Source organism: Palaemon carinicauda, chromosome 17 (genome assembly GCF_036898095.1).
Source record: "Palaemon carinicauda isolate YSFRI2023 chromosome 17, ASM3689809v2, whole genome shotgun sequence".
Lineage (NCBI taxonomy): Eukaryota > Metazoa > Arthropoda > Malacostraca > Decapoda > Palaemonidae > Palaemon > Palaemon carinicauda.
This window is the reverse complement of record NC_090741.1, coordinates 41,933,653-41,950,567: the sequence shown is the minus strand read 5'-3', so window position 1 is coordinate 41,950,567 and position 16,915 is coordinate 41,933,653. Positions and strand designations below refer to the sequence as shown.

Genomic DNA, 16,915 nt, shown 5'->3' with positions numbered 1-16,915 from the left:
GTGTTCGAGTGAACCCTCAAGCAAAACTCTAACCTAAGACAGTGGGAAACCATGGTACAGAGGCTATGGCACTACCCAAGACTAGAGAACAATGGTTTGATTTTGGAGTATCCTCCTAGAAGAGCTGCTTACCATAGCTAAAGAACCTCTTCTACCCTTACCTAGAGGAAAGTGGCCACTGAACAATGATAGTGCAGTAACCCCTTGGGTGAAGAATTGTTTGGTGATCTCAATGTTGTCAGGTGTATGAGGACAGAGGAGAATCTGTAAAGAATATGCCAGACTATTCGGTGTATGTTTAGACAAAGGAAAATGAACCGTAACCAGAGAGAAGAATCCAATGTAGACTGTCTGGGCAGTCAAAGGATCCCAGTTCCTTTATCAAATGTAAAATATCTATATTAAATAGCCAAGATTAATATAGGGTTTCCATAATGTGAAGAGCTTTTTCAATGGTTATGTTTTATCATCTCTCTCTCTCTCTCTCTCTCTCTCTCTCTCTCTCTCTCTCTCTCTCTTTGTAATTATGAAAAGCCTTTGCGACTCTCTCTCTCTCTCTCTCTTTGTAATTATGAAAAGCCTTTGCTACTCTCTCTCTCTCTCTCTCTCTGTAATTATGAAAAGCCTTTGCTACTCTCTCTCTCTCTCTCTTTGTAATTATGAAAAGCCTTTGCTACTCTCTCTCTCTTTGTAATTATGAAAAGCCTTTGCGACTCTCTCTCTCTCTCTCTCTCTCTCTCTCTCTCTGTAATTATGAAAAGCCTTTGCTACTCTCTCTCTCTCTCTCTCTCTCTCTCTCTCTCTCTCTCTCTCTCTCTCTCTCTCTCTCTCTCTCTCTTTGTAATTATGAAAAGCCTTTGCTTCTCTCTCTCTCTCTCTCTCTCTCTCTCTCCTCTCTCTCTCTCTCTCTCTCTCTCTCTCTCTCTCTCTTTGTAATTATGAAAAGCTTTTGCTACTCTCTCTCTCTCTCTCTCTCTCTCTCTCTCTCTCTCTCTCTCTCTCTCTCTCTCTCTCTCTGTAATTATGAAAAGCCTTTGCTACTCTCTCTCTCTCTCTCTCTCTCTCTCTCTGTAATTATGAAAAGCCTTTGCGACTCTCTCTCTCTCTCTCTCTCTCTCCTCTCTCTCTCTCTCTCTCTCTCTCTCTCTCACCTTGTTGTTAAAAAGGTGTTTCAACCTGTGGGGGAGTGAAAATATAAATCACTACATTCGGTGAAGGAGTTAAAATCTACTGACAGACTAACACTAAACTTTATCAACTATATCTATAGATCTAATATTTTCTTTTTATATCATATTTATCGGGGAGTACATCGTCCTCCAAGGATTGGGCCACATCTATTAAAAATAGAAGAAGACGAAGGTGCTTCAAATTCAATCGTCCCTACCCCTTCCCGCATTCTCCCCCCCCCCCCCACCAACCCCGTGAACCTGGGTCTGAAAAGGTGTCTGTGGATTCCACTTGCTAATTCTGGTGAATGAAAAATTACCCCATTAAGAAGAAAACTTCCGCAATATTTTACACCTTTTCTTACGCTTAAGCTGTGTGATTGTACAAGACCTAGGACTTATAGAAAGGCCTGAGACTTATAGAAAGGCCTAGGACTTATAGGAAGGCCTGGGACTTATAGAAAGGCCTAAACTTATAGAAAGGTCTGGGACTTATAGAAATGCATAGGACTTATAGAAAGGTCTAAGACTTATAGAAAGGCCTGGGACTTATAGAAATGCATAGGACTTATAGAAAGGTCTAAGACTTATAGAAAGGCCTGGGACTTATAGAAATGCATAGGACTTATAGAAAGGCTAGGACTTATAGGAAGGCCTGGGACTTATAGAAAGGCCTAAAACTTATAGAAAGGTCTGGGACTTATAGAAATGCATAGGACTTATAGAAAGGTCTAAGACTTATAGAAAGGCCTGGGACTTATAGAAATGCATAGGACTTATAGAAAGGCCTTGGACTTACAAAAAGGCCTAAGACTTATAGAAAGGCCTGGGACTTATAGAAAGGCCTAAGACTCATAGAAAGGCCTGGGACTTAGAGAAATGTATAGGACTTATAGAAAGGCCTGGGACTTATAGAAATGCATAGGACTTATAGAAAGGCCTTGGACTTACAAAAAGGCCTAAGACTTATAGAAAGGCCTGGGACTTATAGAAAGGCCTAAGACTCATAGAAAGGCCTGGGACTTAGAGAAATGTATAGGATTTATAGAAAGGTCTAGGACTTATAGAAAGGCCTATAATTTATAGAAAGGTCTAGGACTTATAGAAAGGCCTATAATTTATAGAAAGGTCTAGGACTTATAGAAAGGCATGAGACTTATAGAAAGGTCTAGGACTTATAGAAAGGCCTAGGACTTACAGAAAGGTCTAGGACTTATAGAAAGACCTAGGACTTACAGAAAGGTCTAGGACTTATAGAAAGGCCTGGGACTTATAGAAATGCATAGGACTTATAGAAAGGTCTAGGACTTATAGAAAGGCCTATAATTTATAGAAAGGCCCTACTTATAGAAATTTCTAGGACTTACAGAAAGGTCTATTATTATTATTATTATTATTATTATTATTATTAGCCAATCTACAACTCTAGTTGGAAAAGCAAGATGCTATAAGCCCAAGGACTCCAACAGGGAAAAATAGCCCAGTGAGGAAAGGAAATAAGGAAATAAATAAATGGTGAGAATGAATTAACAATAAATCATTCTAAAAACAGTAACAGCGTCAAAACAGATATGTCCTCTATAAACTATTAACAACGTCAAAAACAGATATATATGTCATATATAAACAATAGAAAGACTCATGTCAGCCTGGTCAACATAAAAACATTTGCTCCAACTTTGAACTTTCAAAGTTCTACTGATTCAACTACCTGATTAGGAAGATCATTCCACAACTTGGTAACAGCTGGAATAAAACTTCTAGAATACTGTGTAGTATTGAGCCTCATGATGGAGAAGGCCTGGCTTATAGGAAAGTCCTAGGACTTACAGATAGGTCTAGGATTTATAGAAAGGCCTAGGACTTATAGAAAGGTGTATAGGACTTATAGAAAGGCCCAGGATTTATAGAGAGGCCTAGGACTTATAGAAAGGCCCAGGATTTATAGAAAGGCCTAGGACTTATAGAAAGGTCTAAGACTTCTAGAAAGTATGTACTATAACAGGGTGGTTTTATAGAATGCTATCGATATGGCTAAGAGACGAAGACGCGAGGAAATCCGGTGCCGGTTTAGTATGTGGCCTACCTTTTATATTCTTGTTTAGTATGTGGCCTACCTTTTATATTCTTGTTTAGTATGAGGCCTACCTTTTATATTCTTGTTTAGTATGAGGCCTACCTTTTATATTCTTGTTTAGTATGTGGCCTACCTTTTATATTCTTGTTTAGTATGAGGCCTACCTTTTATATTCTTGTTTAGTATGTGGCCTACCTTTTATATTCTTGTTTAGTATGAGGCCTACCTTTTATATTCTTGTTTAGTATGTGGCCTACCTTTTATATTCTTGTTTAGTATGAGGCCTACCTTTTATATTCTTGTTTAGTATGTGGCCTACCTTTTATATTCTTGTTTAGTATGAGGCCTACCTTTTATATTCTTGTTTAGTATGTGGCCTACCTTTTATATTCTTGTTTAGTATGAGACCTACCTTTTTTATTCTTGTTTAGTATGTGGCCTACCTTTTTTTATTCTTGTTTAGTATGTGGCCTACCTTTTTTTATTCTTGTTTAGTATGTGGCCTACCTTATTTTATTCTTGTTTAGTATGTGGCCTACCTGGCTTGTTAGGTTAGGTTAGGTTAGGTAAGGTAAGGTTAGGTTAGGTTAGGCCACTTAATAAAACAGATAGAATTTCGTGCGCCACATTCGAAAGGTAGGCCACATACTAAACCGGCACCGGAAATCCATTGTAATTAGAATATTTGATTACTTGAGAAGGTAAAGACTCGATTTGTATGTTTCAGGAGAGAGAGAGAGAGAGAGAGAGAGAGAGAGAGAGAGAGAGAGAGAGAGAGAGAGAGAGAGAGAGAGAGAGAGAGAGAGAGATATTTATTGTTTATGCTTCTAGGGCCATTTCGCATATGTTCCATTCTCTTATATCTATAACTGGTAGTGAAAAAAGGGGGTTTGATTGGTTATAATTTATTCGAGTCAGATAATCTCTATAAAATGTACATAATTCATCATACCATGGCACAAAACAATAAAGCTCAGAGTTAGACTTCATACAAAAAGAAGTTTGTGGCAGATGATGGCCAGTTGGCCACAGCTGTTTTAAGAGATAAAAAAAAAAGTCACAATTTTGCTCCGTTCTTTCACCTTCAATTATATACAATCCCCACATGTTAATAGTTTTAACACTTTACAGCTGCTAATTCAGGATATACTTTTCTCTAATAAGAAAAATGAGATCGAAGATAAAAATTCCTTCAAAGTCGATTGGATGGAAAAAAAATTTATTTTTCCAATAAAAATTATTGTGAGAGTAGTTGTAAAATGAAAGCTAATTTTTCAGGAAAATCAGAGGTCATTTGAAACAAAACATGAAATACATTTTCGTTGGCAAACATACTAAAGAATACTGAATAAGGTCAGAGTTATGTATAAGGACTAAAAAATTTATGCTAAAGAACTTTAACTTTCTTTTCAGAGACCAGATCTTACCGAAGTCAACTTAATTGTAGCTAGTAGATTGTTCTTTTTCTAATAAAAACTACTGGTGGTCATCTAGGAGAAATGTTTGGTCCGCATCAGATAATTTTTGGAAGAAAAAAAAAACATACACAAGTTCCCTTACAGTGACCACATCCTTCTAAAGGAGCGTAGAAGATAACTAGGTCCCTTTTCAATGACCAAACCTCCTGTATTCCATCTAAGAAAAATTTCATGCTCGCTTCCAATAACTCCAAATCTTCTGGAAGACGTAGAAACTAAAAAATTTCGTGCTCGCCTCCTATAACTCAAATCTTCTGGAAGACGTAGAAACTCAAAAATTTCATGCTCGCCTCCAATACCTCAAATCTTCTGGAAGACGTAGAAACTCAAAAATTTCGTGCTCGCCTCCAGATTCAAATCTTCTGGAAAACGTAGAAACTCAAAAATTTCGTGCTCGCCTCCAATAACTCAAATCTTCTGGAAGACGTAGAAACTCAAAAATTTCGTGCTCGCCTCCAATAACTCAAATCTTTTGGAAGACGTAAAAACTCAAAAATTTCATGCTCGTCTCCAATAACTCAAATCTTCTGGAAAACGTAGAAACTCAAAAATTCCATGCTCGCCTCCAAATTCAAATCTTCTGGAAAAGGTAGAAACTAAAAAATTTCGTGCTCGCTCTCAATAACTCAAATCTTCTGGAAGACGTAGAAACTCAAAAATTTCGTGCTCGCCTCCAATAACTCAAATCTTCTGGAAGACGTAGAAACTCAAAAATTTCGTGCTCGCCTCCAATCTTCTGGAAGACGTAGAAACTCAAAAATGTCATGCTCGCCTCCAAATTAAAAGCTTCTGGAAGACGTAGAAACTCAAAAATTTCATGCTCGCCTCCAAATTAAAAGCTTCTGGAAGACGTAGAAACTCAAAAATTTCATGCTCGCCTCCAAATTAAAATCTTCTGGAAGACGTAGAAAATCAAAAATTTCGTGCTCGCCTCCAATAACTCAAATCTTTTGGAAGACGTAGGATAGAAACTCAATTCCTGTTTTAGAGAAAAGTTTTCCTTTAATTAGTTGCTAGTAAGGAACTCACAAGCCCAGGTCTAGTGCCCAAACCTTTCAGAGGCCACCTGGAAGAAAAATACAAGTTCCCTTATGGTGACTAAACTTTTCATAGTTCGCCAGTGAGGCAACTCTTTGAAGAATACCCACAGGTTAATTTAAGTTGTTAGTTTCGCTTCCCAGCACCTATTTCCCTACTAAATGAAATTTGGGAGATATGATCCTCCTGTGAGGCTTGATGCTACATGCGCTAATTTAACATATTACATCATTAATCTAAAAAAGAATATATGATTAACCTGGCAGCCTTCAAGCACTGGTCTAATTATCCTTTATATTGTATGACAATATATTTTATACGTTGCTAACATGGATATTTCTTCTGAGACAACATGCTAACATGGATATTTCTTCTGGGACAACATGCTAACAATGGTTTCATTTTTTAAAAAATATCTACATATACTGTTTATTGAAGGGCGTATGTCAGCACGGGCCCATATTCTTTAAAAAAAAAAAATTGCATGACGAAATACAATATATATTAATGTATCCATTTATAATGCACATCGTCTATAAGTTGCTTAACGAGTGAAGCAATTTTCACACTTCGCTTTTACAAAAAAAAAAAAAAAAAAAAAAAACTTTAATCAATATAAAAATAACACCTAAAACAATGCAGCTCACAGCTGGTGACTGCATCTATCTTTAGTTAAGAAATTTCATGACTTATTATTTTGATTAAGAAACTGAACTAGAGAAAGAATGATATAACATGCATAAGAAGCTGTTACTTCCATACACAGATGAAAAAAAAATAATAAGAAGACTGTTGTAAAGAGAAATTCAGCAACAAATTTTAAATTCCAACCTTCAAATAATAACAATTATAATAATAACAATTATAATAATAATGAAATACAGGAGGCTCCCGGAATGACTTCAACACGTCAAAGACTTCATCCAATTTCAGTCAACGATCGAACTACGAGAGATGGGGAAAGGTCCAACGTCAGCTTACTGCTTGGCGAGTTTTTTGTATTCTTCCTGCGTGACCTCTTCAATGAGGGCATCTCCCCCGGCCTTCTTCTTGCTCTTGTCCCTCTTGATTGAGTGAACTGAAAAGAAGGATGACATTACTATTACTACTACTAATACTACTGCTAGGCTACTATCATCACAAATAGAAGAAAGTTATAGAAACAGCAGTGAAAAGAATAAGCTTTGTGTGCTGTGTAGTTAGGCACATGATACAATAGAGCATCCGCCTAGCTGTTATTATTATTATTATTATTATTATTATTATTATTAAATGCTAAGATACAACCCTAGTTGGAAAAGCAGGATGCTATAAGCCCAGGCGCCCCAACAGGGAAAATAGCCCAGTGAGGAAAAAAACTTTAGAAGCAATGACATAGAATCAAGGAAGTTAGAAACACTAACTAAAAATGTTGCCACACTTATTAGACAGGCTTTGGAAGTTCAGAGGTAAAAGTATGCACCTTGTACCAGTCACCAGCGTCCTTCCTCCTAGCAGCGAGGAGTCCTGGCGATGTTAGGCCGACCGTTTGAGACGTGTGAGGTATCCGTTATGTTTTTAGGTGTTGGAGTGGTTTTGTTGACCACTACTAGTAAAAGCAGTTGGCTTATATCTTTACTCCATTACTACAATTAGTAAGGTATCTTAACAGTGCTCCTGATGCTGGTAGGCTACCATCATCATATAACTATAATTAGGTTACTCTCATTACATCATATTTCTCTTTGCCTTAAGAATTATAGATTGTTATATGTATCAAATACTTTCGTAGTACGATTACTTCTAAACTGCCTTTGCTAACACTACTATTTTTATCTTGCTTGAGGGTACACTCGGGCACACTTTTACATCTGTTTCCCCTATTTCCTTTCCTCACTGGGCTATTTTCCCTTTTGAAGCCCTTGGGCTTATTCCACCCTGCTTTTCCAACTAGGGTAGTTACGGTTGTAGCTTAGCAAATGTTAATAATAATAATAATAATAATAATAATAATAATAATAATAATCTCTATGTATCTCCGTAAGGGCTAATGCCCTCAGTGGACTACGTTACGTAACTTCATGTGCTGCACTGTAGGTTTAAAGGTTTAAAGGCCACTCATGAATGGCAGAGGCACGGGACAGTGGCATTGCCCTATCAAGTAGGACAATGCCCTAAAGACTGACCATATTACATATGATCAGCAACCAAGCCCCTTCTCCACCCAAGCTAAGACCAAGGAGGGTCAGGCAGTGGCTGCTGATGACTCAGCAGATAGACCTATATGCTCCCCCAAAACCCCCATCCTTAGCTCACAAGGACGGTGAGGTTGCAGCGACAAAGGAAACTAACGAGTTTGAGTGGGATTCAAACCCCAGTCTGACGATCCTCAGAACAAGGACGCTATCACCACCAGGGTCATTGCAGCTCTCTCTCTCTCTCTCTCTCTCTCTCTCTCTCTCTCTCTCTCTCTCTCTCTCTCTCTCTCTCTCTCTCTCATAGTGCAACCGTGAGGTTTTACCCCAGTTGCACTTGGGTGCTGAATGGCCACACCGGCCCCAGTGCCCAGGTATGAAGCCCTAATTCATAAATTCAATTTCTAAGTATAATGATTTCGTGCATTTAAGAAGAGGAAAGATTCATACCTACAAGTTATTGTACATTTATATAAATCCATGCTTAAGAAACTAACAAGTTTCATGTTGTTCTAAACTACTATTTGAAACTCGTGATAAAGAATATAATCAAATATGAATTAAATAATTGCAATGATTTACGTAAGAATGGGTTGGTCTACTCACTCGTGATCAATTTAGTAGGCTCGTCCGGTTTGGATATTCCTGGCGCCTGGGTGACAACATGGATGCCTATTCCAGCGCCGACCTTGTACACGGGCAGATCATCCAGGGGGATGACAGTGGATGAGACAGGAACAAGGACTGTAAAATACGAAAGGATGATGGTTCGTACTATAATTATAGTTATAACGTGTCAGGCTTCTTTCCTAAGATGGGCATAATGCAGATAAATTTCTATTTATGAAAATTGAAAGATAGCAAGAAGAGCCGTTACAGAGTCTAAAGTTTTAGTAACTACTACTTCAGCTAAGTTTGTATTTAAAATACGTGAAAAATGTGTAAAGCAATACCGAGTTATTATGGTACGCAAAGTGTTCTTGCTTATTTCTTTTTTATTCGTATTCTTATGTAACTATATAGATTATGATAAAATACCACATATTTGCTTAACACGTTTTCTATGAAAATGATGTTCACGTGCGATTTACATAATTTGAAATTTAAGAAATTAAAACGATTATCCATCATCGGTAAATTTAACTATATGGTAAATTCAGTGTTTTTCATGAATAGCAAAGAACCTAGTTGCAAAATTAACTGGAGAAATGGTGACCATACCTTGCTGGAATTTTTGGTTATCGGATTTTTCGTACAATTTCATCGGTCCCGCAGCCACGGCTGTCATGACCGCTACGATAACAGCTACGCGCATCATCTGAGGAATAAGAGATAAATTATAGGGTATAATCAAGGCAGCATCTGCGGTAAATAAGAAATAAATTCTATTATTATTATTATTATTATTATTATTATTATTATTATTATTATTATTATTATTATTATTATTATTATTAGCCAAGCTATAACCCTAGTTGGAAAAGCAAGATTCTAAAAGCCCAGGGGCTCCAATAGGGAAAAATAGCCCAGCGAGGAAAGGAAATAAGGAAATAAATAAATGATGAGAACAAATTAACAATAAATCATTCTACAACAGTAACAACGTCAAAACAGATGTCATATATGAACTATTAACAACGCCAACAACAGATATGTCATATATAAACTTTAAAAACACTCATAGCCCAGGGGCTCCAATAGGGAAAAATAGCCCAATGAGGAAAGGAAATAAATAAATGATGAGAAAAAATTAACAATAAATCATTCTAAAAACAGTAACAACGTCAAAACAGATATGTCATATATAAACTATTAACGTCAAAAACAGATATTTCATATACAAACTTTAAAGAGACTCATGTCAGCCTGGTCAACATAAAAATATTTGCTCCAACTTTGAACTTTTGAAGTTCTACTGATTCAACTACCCGATTAGGAATATCATTCCACAACTTGGTAACAGCTGGAATAAAACTTCTAGAATACTGTGTAGTATTGAGCCTCATGATGGAGAAGGCCTGACTATTAGAATTAACTGGCTGCCTAGTATTACGAACAGGATAGTATTGTCCAGGGAGATCTAAACGTAAAGGATGGTCAGAGTTATGAAAAATCTTATTTTATGTCAGGGTTTAATCAAGGCAGCATCTACAAGTAAGGATATCTAATAACAAAGATTAAAAATGATTTATTAAACAGAGGTAGTAAGTTAGCCAGGGCACCAATCACCCGCTGAGATACTACCGCTAGAGAGTTATTGGGTCCTTTGACTAGGGAGAGAGTACTACACTGGATCCTTCTATCTGGTTACGGCTCATTTTCCTTTTGCCTACACAGACACTGAATAGTCTGGCCTATTCTTTACATATTCTCCTCTGTCCTCCTACACCTGACAACACTGAGATTACCAAACAATTCTTCTGCCCTCAATGGGTTAACTACTGCACCATAATTGTTCAGTGGCTACTTTCCTCTTGGTAAGGGTAGAAGAGATTCTTTAGGTATCTTAAGCAAGCTCTTCTGGGAGAATTGACACTCCAAAATCAAGCCATTATTCTCTGGTCTTGGATAGTGCCATAGCCTCTGTACCATGGTTTTTCACTGTCTTAGGGTAGAGTTCTCTTGCTTGAGGGTACACGCAGGCACACTTCTATCTTATTTTTTTTAAAGTTTCTATAGTTTAAATGTAAAAGATTTGTTTTGGTGTTGTTTATGTTCTTGAAATATTTTATTTTAATTGTTAATTACTTGTAATTTCCTTATTCAATTTCCTCACTGGGCTATTTTCCCTGTTGGGGCCCTGAGGCTTATAGCATTCTGCTTTTCCAACTAGGGTTGTAGCTTTGCAAGTAGTAGTAACAATAATAATAATAATAATAATAATAATAATAATAATAATATAAACAGGAGCTTGTTAAAATGAATGTGAAACCTCAGAAATATACAAATGTAGTTGTAAATGTAGATATAACAAAATGTAACAGCTGAAATACAGTGTTAAAAGAGTATTAATAAAGGCCGCATAAGAGAACTATGTATGTACAGTTGATACAATATTGAAGTAATACAGGAAAGATAGGCAAAAGGCGCTTGGATATATATATATATATATATATATATATATATATATATATATGTATATATATATGTGTGTGTGTATATATATATACATATATATATATATATATGTGTATATATATATATATATATATATATATATATGTATATATATATGTATATATGTATACACACACATATATACACATATATATATATATATATATATATATATATATATATATATATATATATATATATATATATATACAGTATATATATATATATATATATATATATATATATATATATATATATATATATATATATATATATAATCATAAACAGCTTATCGACGCTATCTTGATCTGTATTTCTCACAGCAAAAAAAAAAAAGAAAAAAAAATGTGGAAAAAAAAAGTGTATTTTTCTAAATCATCTCGATTAAGAATTTCCCAAATGCGTTGCCTCTGACGTCACACTGGGAGGAGCCCAGTTCAGGAAATCAACATTTACATCTGAGAACAATTCGTTTCTTTTGTTCTTGGTCCAGGAACAATTTCTTTTGTTTCCTTTTCCTTGTAAACACATTCGTAAGATATAACATATATCTAATCCTACGATTAATAATTGCAATTAATTATTTTAGATTTTTGTTTTATTATTACGTAAATGTGGCATAGAATATCACACGATTTCTCATACTGATTTGACAAGTCTCAGGGACCTTCGACCTTGTGTGATGGGAAAGCTCTCTTGCCTTCGGGCTTTGTATCACTCCAAAGTCCTTCGACGTGAAGGAGTATCACATCCTGTAGGAGTATTTTTTCTGACATGTCCTTGGCAGCAACAATAATAGAAAATGATTATCAACTAATGGTCTTCACGGAAGTCTTATAAAAAAATAACTTACGAGCTTTATTTTACAAATTTTATTCTCACGGAGAACTGATTCATCATTTTCTCTCCCTCACCCACAGTGGGTGGTAGGGGAAAGGGGGGGGGGGGTTAATTGAAGGGGGAGGGGGAAATAGATATTATACAATGGAGAAGGGGAGGGGGGGGGGGTCGGAAATATGATTATACCAATTTTTCTATTTAGAATTTTTTTTTTATAGAAATTTGAAAAATTTATGGAGCCTGAACTCTCACGACCATAAGGAAAAAATTAAATAGATACAAAATTAAAATAGAGAGCTAAAAAGTGGGTGCAGCTATGGGCTGAAGGAACGTTGCAAAGAAACCAGGAATGATTACGAAGAAAAAAAAGTTAGATATCTCCTGGAACCTGGAACAGGATAAACTTTATCACTGGAAGGTAAAGTGGAAGTTGATAAACAATGATAAATCTTAAGAGTCGCTATATAATAAAATGTTCTCTTCAAAAGTAGACCTTAACACTAATGAGGCTTTAATAGTTATGAAAACAATTAAATACGCTAGAATTAAAAAGAAAGTTATAGAAACACTAATGATAATGACAGGCTTAGTGTGTTGTGTAGGGAGGCATATGTTTAGCCGTAATGAGTTAAGGTAATTTAGAAACAATAACAATATATTTTATTTTAATTTTTCTTTACTTCTTATATCGTTTATTTATTTCCTTATTTCCTTTCCTCACTGGGCTATTTTTCCATGTTGGAGCCCTTTGGGCTTTTAGCACCTTGCTTTTCCAACTAGGGTTGTATTATTATTATCATTATTATTATTATTATTATTATTACTAGCCAAGCTACAGCCCTATTTGGAAAAGCAAGATGCTATAAGCCCAAGGGCTCCAATAGGGAAAAATAGCCCAGTGAGGAAAGGAAATAAGGAAACAAATAAATGATGAGAACAAATTAACAATATTACCATTAGCTAATAATAATAATAATAATAATAATAATAATAATAATAATAATAATAATAATAATAATAGAAATGGGGAATTTAGAAACACTTAGTAAAGATATATTAGAAAGGTCCTTGAAGTTAGAAGTAAAAGTATGCAAGCTGTGAAGCTGTCAGTGTAGGAGGTAACCAATGATAATGAATTTTCTGCATATTGCAGCGCTTCTAGTAGTGTGCCCACAATCAGTGTTGTTTATTCAGTTTTATTTCAGTTTTTATTCAGTTTACATTTCATGAATTTCTGTTTTTGTTCTTTTTTTCTTGTTCTTTACATATAGAAAATTATTATTAATAATAATAATAATAATAATAATAATAATAATAATAATAATAATAATAGGTCTACGGTTCACCCTAAAAGCCAGAGAAAAGTCCTTCAAAAGAAGGCAACCGTGTGACCCATACGAATGGAAAAAATCACGCTAATAATAATAATAATAATAATAATAATAATAATAAGAAGAAGAAGAAGAAGAAGAAGAAGAAGAAGAAGAAGAAGAAGAAATCTACTGTCATCAAGAGAAAGTTGTGTTGTATCGTGTAAGTAGCGTGACATTAAGTAATCACTGCCAGGCTCTGTGTCTATTGACTATACATGTCATCCGGGAATCTATTGCCTAAGCAAACCAAGAAATGTTTACATATTGTGGCTACAGCAACAACAGTGGCATTGTATAAAACCGGAAGTATATTTTACTCGTCATTTCATACGTATGAAGCTGAAATTAATGCGTATACACAAAGCTGATACGAAACAATTATGTGATAAGTTTAGAAAGTGAAGGAGACGGATGTACGAGTCATGTAAGGTAGTAGGTTGGCAAGGGCACCAGCCATCCGTTGAGATACTACCGCTAGAGAGTTAGGTAGTCCTTTGACTAGCCGGAGCTATATTCGATCCTTCACTCTGGTTACGGTTCACTTTACCTTTTCGTACACATACACCGAACAGTCTGGCTTATTCTTTACAGATTCTCCTCTGTCCTCATACACCTGACAACACTGAGATTACCAAACAATTCTTCACCCAAGGGGTTAACTACTACACTGTAATTGTTCAGTGGCTACTTTCCTCTCGGTAAGGGTAGAAGAAACTCTTTAGCTATGGCAATCACCTCTTCTAGGGAAGGACACTCCAAAATCAAACCATTGTTCTCTAATCTTGGCTAGTGCCATAGCCTCTGTTAATGGTCTTCCACTATCTTGAGTTAGAGTTCTCTTGCTTGAAGGTACACTCGGGCACACTATTCTATCTCATTTCTCTTCCTCTTGTTTTATTAAAGTTTTTATAGTTTATGTAGGAAATATTTACCTTAATGTTACTGTTCTTAAATATTTGTTTTCCTTGTTTCCTTTCCTCACTGGGCTATTTTCCCTGTTGGGGCTCTTTGGGCTCAAAGCAGCCTGCTTTTCCAACTAGGGTTGTAGCCTAGCAAGTAATAGTAGTAATGACAACAACAACAACAACAACAATAATAATAAAAACAACAACACTAATAATAATAATAATAATAATAATAATAAAAACAAAAACAACAATAATAATAATAATAATAATAATAATAATAATAATAATAATAATAATAATAATAATACAAGGGTGCATTCTGTCTCCATTGCTCTTCGATGCCTTTATGGTGGACGAAGTACCACCACAGAAAGAATAATAGACGGTAGTGTAAATTTATGAGAAGAGAAAAGTTGTGATTGATAGTTTTGGATTATGTAGTAATGATAGGGGAGAGCGGGAAAAAAATGGCAGAGGTCAGAATATGAATTTAAAAAAATTACTACAGAAAATGGAGGGGAAATATAAGCAAAGGTAAAAGAGTAAATAGAAAACGTAGATAGGGAGCAGATAACGATAATATGTATGTCACAAGAACAGTAGTAATTAGTACATAAAATTACTAAATAATTAACTTAAATGAGGATAACAGGAGACGTAACAGAACGTGTGAAATAAGAAAGGGAACAGGGTGTGTGCAAGAGTTTAGGAATATATTTCAATTCCTTACAAAAGCCATTTGGAATATATGAAGTGGGGATGACATAGACGTTTTGGAAGAGGTAACAGGAAAGTTTAAAATGCTGTTGATCCATCTTGTAGGTAAACATAGGAAACAAGTAATGCTGTGTTAGTTTGCAGCACATGTGGTTCATCCATGACTCGGTAATTAAAAGCAAAAATTGTGTAATTGACTTGCAATGTATTTCGTGTGAATAAATTTTCTCGCAACACTCTTAACAGATTATTATTATTATTTATTATCATCATCATTATTATTATTATTATTATTATTATTATTAGTAGTAGTAGTAGTAGTAGTAGTAGTAGTAGTAGTAGTTCAAGGTAAAAGGATTTGGCGCTCTTACTCGGGGTGGCTACAGAAAAAAATAAGGACATGTCACGGCCACGTTCATCCTTCAACTTGTAGGATGGGGGCAGGATATTAGATTCCTAACATTCAAGGGATACTTTGTATCAACTTTCTCATTGGTTAAATTTGTTTATAATTGATAAAAAGACACTTGATAGACACAACTGATTTTCATAATGATATAGGCATCGATTTATCAGCTATCTTTACGTCGTGTGTATATATATATATATATATATATATATATATATATATATATATATATATATATATATATATATATATATATATATATATATAAAGTTTTCATAATATATTTCCTTCCCGTGCCTACGTAGGCCTACTTGTGTGGGCGAGACTGACCGTAAACATTATAAATAGTACTATGTAAAATCAAATTGGAATGCAGTCGAGTGGATTTTGAAAACTGAGAACAATGATCAAATAATGAGATTTTAGAGATTGAAGCTAAAAATCTATGAAAGTTTCACCTTTCATCAAATGTACTTAAACAACTGTTTGCTAAAGATTGCCCAATGTCATATACCGTAGCGTGAGACATGACTTTTTATGAAATGACACAATGACATTTTTCTCGCTGTATTTCAATTATTCGAATCTAACCAAGTTTGAATTAACACCGCATTGTTAGATATATAAATTTACTAATTACTGAGCAGAAAGTAGCCATACGCTAATCTTTATATAGTTTTGTCTTAGATATACATTTACATGCAAAAAGTATTAGAAACTCCTTCAGGGCAACCACTCCTCTCTACCCACGCGTGATACGAATCTATTATTTTTTTTCAAACCTATATTTCCTCTTATTTCATATTCACTCCCGCTATGAAATATAGATATTGATTAATAATATACACTACCAATGAAATATAAAGACAGTGATATTAGACAATCGTTATGACATAATACAAGTTTCACAAGTTTCAGAAATAACCTTGAAGACGCTATTTATATTATACTGCGATGTTGTAACACCTGGTTTCTTTTTTCAAGAAAAAATGCTTTTCCCATTGGTTGCTGATTTATTTTAAGCCCTCTATAAAAAGAGGGCTATTCTAAATAACGAAATACCTATCGAGAAAGTGAACTTTTCCTTTTAAACTTGGGAGACGGAGAAGAGAAAGTGCCTCATTTCGAAATCACTTTCTCCGTTGGTTTTCGGTCCGTTAAAAAAGTAGATAGCCTTTTTTTCTGTCTTAAATTTTGCATTTTAAAGTGTTGAATCTAACATACCTTTGTTTTCTCTTTTTGTTAATCTCCCAAGATGCGAGAGGTAGGAGAATATTCCGCAAAATCCTTCGTGTCAGGAGTTTCGTGCAAGACTGCGTTGCCTGTACCTTCCCTGATTCTACTCCTACAATCATAGGAGTCCTACCTGGTTTCTGTGCCAGGTAGTCAATTTTGAGTGAAAATTCTTTCCTATAATACAAGGAAATCAATTGTTATTTGAGCAGACAATATATAATTCTGCTATTTAAGGATATCAGAATAAAATAGAATCATTATTTCCGTTGGAGAAAATAGGCGAGGATATATAATAACTGGCAACTTTTATGACTGGAAGCGATAGGGCAATCCTCATGGTGTCGGCTATTTCCAGAATGTATCGTTACGCTAATGTCTA

The 16,915-nt window shown here is 35.1% G+C and overlaps 1 protein-coding gene across 1 annotated transcript; it reads right to left on the bottom strand.

Moving 5' to 3' along the window:
* Nucleotides 1–4,135: 4,135 nt before the first annotated feature.
* Nucleotides 4,136–16,662, bottom strand: LOC137656040 (uncharacterized). The gene is made up of 5 exons (XM_068390215.1): nucleotides 16,525–16,662; nucleotides 9,158–9,254; nucleotides 8,543–8,680; nucleotides 5,531–6,840; nucleotides 4,136–5,430 (listed from the first exon to the last, which is right to left on the bottom strand). Exons 2-4 carry the CDS (start codon nucleotides 9,252–9,254, stop codon nucleotides 6,740–6,742), a joined length of 336 nt encoding a protein of 111 aa, XP_068246316.1. The 5' UTR covers nucleotides 16,525–16,662; the 3' UTR covers nucleotides 4,136–5,430; nucleotides 5,531–6,739.
* Nucleotides 16,663–16,915: the final 253 nt, after the last annotated feature.

Excerpts from the sequence above, each read along its gene's own strand:
- LOC137656040 (XM_068390215.1), bottom strand. The coding sequence starts at position 9,254 with ATGATGCGCGTAGCTGTTATCGTAGCGGTCATGACAGCCGTGGCTGCG. Across the intron at positions 8,681-9,157 it reads TAACCAAAAATTCCAGCAAG|TCCTTGTTCCTGTCTCATCC; the intron begins GTATGGTCACCA and ends CGTATTTTACAG. Across the intron at positions 6,841-8,542 it reads GCCTACTAAATTGATCACGA|TTCACTCAATCAAGAGGGAC; the intron begins GTGAGTAGACCA and ends CCTTCTTTTCAG.